This window comes from Cnephaeus nilssonii, assembly GCF_951640355.1.
Source record: "Cnephaeus nilssonii genome assembly, chromosome: 5".
NCBI lineage: Eukaryota > Metazoa > Chordata > Mammalia > Chiroptera > Vespertilionidae > Cnephaeus > Cnephaeus nilssonii.
In genome coordinates this window covers 60,472,826-60,478,899 of record NC_137076.1, presented here as the reverse complement: position 1 = coordinate 60,478,899, position 6,074 = coordinate 60,472,826, and the positions used below count along the sequence as shown (strand labels likewise).

Below are 6,074 nucleotides of genomic sequence, written 5' to 3'. Positions count from 1 at the left end.
CCCAGCCGGGGCTCAGGGGGGACGAGTTGCTCAAAAGGGAGCCAGCCTTTCGGACACGGAGAGAAGGGGCAGGAGGAGAAAAGCACAGGTTACTCTCACTCACTTAGGACAACAGTTACGCCACATGGCCTCCACAACGGGGCAGTGGGAGGGGGGCGAGGACTTACGCACAAGTCCATGTAAATAGGAGACAAGCCTGACGATGGAGGAGCTAGCGGATCCCTTCCGACAGCCTTCAGTTAGGGCAGCTCTGGGTGAATTACACAGAGAACACTGTACAGGACTTTTGAAGTGGGTGACTGCCCAAATGGAAGGAACCATCTCTTTCTCCTTTATGTAACCAAAGCATGTAAGGTGGAGTAGTTGGTTTTTCAGCGCCTCCTCTCTCTGGGGTTTAGATTTGTCTTTCTGCTGAGTAGGGATTCCGGGCAAGGCCGATTTTAGCGCATCACCCCCTGGGTTTTCCCGCCGGGGAGCCCCCCAGGTCGGTCCCCCCCCCCCCCCCGCTGGGTGCACCAGAGGGGTCAGGTGCGGCGCCTGTGAGCCCACCCCGGAGCCTGCTCAGTCCCGGGCAGACTATCCCCTCAACTCCACACGCGCCAGAGAAAGAACACTCCGGGGTCGCCTTGGCGTTTCAGACATCGCCTAAGCTCTTGCATTTATTTGGACTCTGCCCAACCTCCCTAGAGACAAAAACTTCATCACTTCTTGGAAGGACGCCGGGGTGGACCCAGGAGGGACGAAGGTGGGGTGGGGGAGGGAGGCGGTCATGGGGCAGGACACAGCGTCCTCAGGGTTCCCCGCCCTGCGGCGCCGGTAATAGATGGGAACCGCCTGGATGTGTCACTGTCGTTCTGGGCTCCCAGGAGGCTCCAGCCCAACTACCGGGAGTGATGGCCACCCGGTCCCCAGCGGCGGGCTGCCCCCAGGACCACGGGCCCGACCCTCCTCCCAGCTCACTGGCTGTCCTGGTGAGGCAGCCGAGGGCAACGCCGCTGGCCTTCCTGGGGGTCCTCACGGGCAGGAGACAGGCCCGCGGGAGCCTCTGCGCTCTCCCTGCCCGGCCCACTGTTGTTGGGGTCTGCTCTCCACATGCAGGCGCAGGTCTTGAAGCCTGAGGTCTCTTTCCAGCCAGCGCTCAGCACCTGTCTGACCTGTGCTCTCGGCCTGTGCAACCACCTAGCAGCCTCTGTGGGGCTCCTCCTGCCCGAGGCTCTGTCTCTTGCGTCTCCAAAGCTGCAGGCTCCGCACCGGGGCCAGGAGGGCTGACGGCTGCCTGGCCCCGGCCGTGGGCAGCAGTCCGTCTGGGCCGGAGCAGGGAGTGCGGCGCGGGGCTCGGGGTCGCCTTCCCCGCCTGCCTCTGGTGCGGCTCCCTCTCTGGCAGCAGGGCCCGGCCTGGTCTCGGGGTGACCGCTGTGAAAATCAGGTGAAAGGAGGCCGCGCGGGGTGGACCGGCACCTGGGTCTCCCACTCTCCGCCAGCCGCAGTTTCGCTCAGTGTACGTGGGTCAGAAAACAAAAAACAAGGATGGGCCCACATCCTGTTTCTTTTGCCCGTTGGGCCCCCTCCTGCCTAAGGGTTTCCAAACAACTCATCGAGCTCCTGCATCCACTCGTCCCCCGGCCCACCTTTGATGATGGAGTCCACGAGGTCGGCGCTGTCCGAGAGGCCGGGGAAGGAGGCCCCGGCTGCTTCCCCGCTGTAGCTGTAGGACAGGTCCTGAGGGGCAGTCCGCTCGTAGGCTTGGCTCTGGCCGCTGGGAGCAAAGCTGCCACTGGGCATCTGCTGGGCTGGGGGCTGGCTGAACACTGGCATGCCGGGGACGCCCTGGCTCAGGCCAGACATGACCATCGGCCTGGCCTGGCTGGTCCCTTGCTGCCCCGGGAGCGGAGGCATCATTTGCCGACCCATGGCAGCCGGGTTGAGGGTTCTCATGGCACCCGTGTTAGCGTCCACGACCTGGCTCAGTCCCTGTGGGAAGTGTTGCTTGGTCAGCCTCGGCTGGCCGGCTTGAAGCGAGTAGCCGGCCCCGTTGCTGAATGAGCCTAATTCTCCACTAGTCCTCCCAGGCATCCCCTGTAAACTCCTCTGCTGCCAGCCCTGGGCGCCCTGCTGGACCGTTCCCATAATGCTCTGCAGCCTTGGCGGGCCTTGGGGCCTGGGCAGGGCCTGACCCACGGGCCCTTTCATCTGCTGGTGCTGCTGGCTCATGGCGGAGTTCACCAGCATGCTCTGACCAAACCCACTCACCATCCCCACCCCCTGCCCGGAGGCGGGCTGCCTCGGCGGCCCCTGGGCTTGGTTGTGTGCGATGCTCATGCCGCTTTGGTTCGGGTGCTGCAACATCTGGGTCATTCCTGGGCTCATGTTGTACATTCCTGGTTGGCTGGTAGGCGTGGTGTTGTAAGGGGACAGTCCCATCTCAGACTGGGCGGCGGCCGTGGCCATTGTCCCTGGGTTCTGGGAGGGCCCCATACCCATCATGCCTGCGTTCTGTGCCATCAACCTCGACGTCCGCATGCTCTGGAGGGCTGCTTGGCTTCTCACGGCCGCCATGTCCTGCGGGGAGCCTGCAGGGAAAAAGGACACACACCACTCACTCTTCTTGGTCAGCCGTGCACGGTGCCAGGTGCTGGGATTTTCTCCGGGAGACACAGAATGCTTCCGTATGAAAGGGTCTACTCTGATAATACACCCCTAATAGGAACAATTATTGTCTTTCTGCTTAGAACACACGCTGATGGTGAATAATTTGGAAAGTATTGAAAAGCACAAAGACGAAAATTAAAGTCGCCCAAGTTCCCACCCTCCAGAGATGACCACTGCTCACTACTACTTATGTAAAAACAGACACACATGCACAGATTGGGATCACACTGTACACACGCCTCTGGAGTTGACTTTTTCACTTGATTACCCTGGTTTTTTTTGTTCACATTTCAGAAGCAAATTATTTCTTACACTTCTTGATAGGATGCCATCCTCAACCGATTCGATTTTTCCTGGGGGTGAGAGGGAATTCGCCTCCTAGGCTAAACTAAGAAATGGCTATGGCTGTGCTTATTCTACCTGTGAAGTGGAACGTGGTTCAGTAGAGAATACGATCAGTAAAGACCACGAGACTAATTTCCCTGAAGACACGAGCAGGACTTGAGAGGTTAAAGGCCGCTGCTTCTGCTCAGAAGCTATTGTGACAGACTGGATGTTTTTTTGGACCCGCTCTGCACACTTCCAGGTGCTCCAGATTCTGAGTCATAACATGTCAGTGCAAACTGGCCAGCTTCCTGAGCTGGGAAAAAAAAAATCCTGCTACTGGCTACTTGGCAATGAACTTTACGGCTCTTTCCAGCGAGTCCACTCCTTGAAATCGGCCGTGACTGTGGCTCTCGGCCGATCGCTAACAGCGTTTTAACGAAGCTGTTTAAAAGTTGGCCAGAGTATGAATACCCCAAGTCACGTCCCTCTAATTGGGCATGTGAGTGAGGACTTCTTCACCTGTTCCCAGGGAGACTCCAAACCAGCCAGGAGAAGAGAAATGTCACCCTTTGCGCCCCAGCCAAGGCTGTGAAGGACTAGGAGGAGCACACGATGGATTGTTCTATGTCCCTGGCTAATGATTAAGTCTAAGAGACAAAGAAAAATAGTTTTTTCTTCCTGGACATTTAAAAAAGATGCAGCATGGGAGCCAATCGATATTATAAGCAAATTTGATCCTCCCTGGAACTGAGATGAGAAACCAGATGAGAATAGTGTAACCTTGTTAAGCCTGGCACCTTGGCAGATAACTGAAGTGTGTTTTTGTCTTCCTGATGGGGGTATTGATTTCTGGGCAGCAAATATGTCTCCATATATTATTTCTCTCTTTAAGAAAGAAAATTACGGGAATTTTGAGTATGACTTACGTTTTTGAGGCTTGAGATCAATATCATTCTGCATTGAAAAATGAAGGTTACTGTGGGGAAACCTGAAAGATCTGGGGGTGATCCTTAGAAATGTTTCCATTTGTTTGTTTTAAGCTTAATTACATCGAAGTGATTTTTAAAAAAATCAAAAGTTCCTGATTAAATACTGGATGTTAGTATACAGTGCAACTTGTAATCTTGTTATGAAGTTTTGTGACCTTAACGACTAAATTTGTATCGACTTCGTGGCCAATCTGATCAACTGTGGTGAAATGGATTATTGAGTTGCTTATTTAAAAATTTAAAGGAAAAATATTGCTGACTCAGAGATTGATCAGATAGACCCAAATTGCACACACAGGCTGCTGGGCTGCTGGAAATAGATAACAAGACTTTAATATTTTGGAAATTTTTGTTGTATGTTTATAATGGACATGTTGAGGGACTGGATATTGTCTGGACTGTTTTTGAATTAGAAATAGGTTCCTTTATTAAGTGGGCAGAAGTGCTGCAATGCTTTTTAAGAGGTATTAAAAGATTAACCCAAGCCAACCTTTATTTTTACTTAGTGTAACTGGCTACACTATCTAGATGTAATTCTTATAGAAAAAAAGAGCATTTTAAAATCAGCAATCAGCACCATATTTTCAAGAAAACCAAAAAGAATTTTATTAATCTAGTTTTATGCCTTCATTAATTTTAACTATATATATAGGAAAAAAATCAGGTGCATCCCAAGAATTAACTTGCCTTTATCTGATTACTACATATGTTTAACAACAGACTACTTTTTCTTCTTTTTTTGTTTTTTTGTTTAAAACAGATCATACTGTGAGACACTGTAATCAGATTAATTTTCTTGCCTAGCGGTTAACGTCACAATGTCAAAGACAATCTTCCATATTCTAATAGAAAGGATAATATGACATTTTTTTCTAAAAGATCTACTATTTTCCCTCACAAGATGCCTGTATTTGTGAAAAATAAACATTTCCTCATAGCATGTAACATTGCCCAGAGACACAGAACTCAATAAGAGAAAGATAGTCATTAAAACCTTTGAGATGTGTAAGTTCTCACGCAAAACTTCTCTCCAAGGACAACATTTCTTATCTACCAATTTGCTATTTTCCAAGATATATAACATTATGATACCTAGGGTGTGAGTAAATACATGAGAATACTGAAGATATATATATATATATATATATTTAGCTTAGGAACCCACTGAGTTGTTTAACTTAAGTGTAGCTGAATTTTTAGGTTGATTACCTGTGCTTTGAGGTTTTAGAAAAATTCAAGAAGTAGAACTTTTAAATTGGAACGAAAGCATTCAGAATTAATTCCTAATAGACAGGTTAACTTTGGGTGGGTCACTTTATTCCAAAAAATAATAAATGAGTTATGAACCTAAAAAACCCAATGGACATGATGCCAGGTTTATCTGATTTAATGTTTTTAATAAGTTCATAATATAAAGCTCCAGTTCTCAAAGTGTGGTCCTCCGGCCAGCAGCAGCAACTCCTGGGAACTTGTTAAAATGTAAATTCTCAGGTCCCACTGCAGGCCTCCCGAATGAGGAACTCTGAGTGGGGGGGCTGGGTGGGTGTGTGTGTGTGTGTCTGTGTTTTAACAAGCTCTGTTGGGGATTCTGATGCAGGGGAACTGTGAGAACTACAGGGATAGAGGAGGGCCCGTGTCTGCACCAAAGACTGCCCATGTATCAACGACTATTTTCTGCTCCTTCCCACCCAGGACCAAGTGAGAAACAATTCTTCAAAGAATTCTGGCACTAATTTAGTGGGTAGAACACCTGTGGACAGCCCAGTCCCTCTCGCCCTTCCCTGTGTCCAGTGGAGGGAACGGTAGCTACTCGGGTCAGCGTGCTCACAGGCCCGCGTCCTGGGCTCTGGCTGTGAGTGTCGGAGGCTTTTCTCTAACCTACACCTCACAGTGCACGACCCAGAACACACACAGGTGGTCTTCTAACCGGAACAAACGGTTCCCTTAGGATGATACCCTCCGACAGTTTCTTCTCTATTATATCACATTGAAAAAATGCTGGTTGTGGCTCGTACAATTGTCTTCACAACCTGTTTGTGTGTTGCAATCCAAAGACTGAAAAATGTTAGCCTAGGTCAGTGGTCGGCAAACTGCGGCTCGCGAGCCACA

The 6,074-nt window shown here is 50.4% G+C and overlaps 1 protein-coding gene across 2 annotated transcripts in view; it reads right to left on the bottom strand.

The window, feature by feature from the left end:
- Positions 1-1,560: 1,560 nt before the first annotated feature.
- MAML3 (mastermind like transcriptional coactivator 3) overlaps positions 1,561-6,074 on the bottom strand; it is a 386,341-nt gene continuing 381,827 nt past the window's right edge. For both annotated transcript variants that reach the window (XM_079770768.1, XM_079770769.1), the window contains exon 5: positions 1,561-2,570. In XM_079770768.1, the coding sequence (XP_079626894.1) occupies positions 1,573-2,570 (998 nt within the window). In that variant the 3' untranslated portion in view covers positions 1,561-1,572. The remainder of the gene's footprint in view (positions 2,571-6,074) is intronic.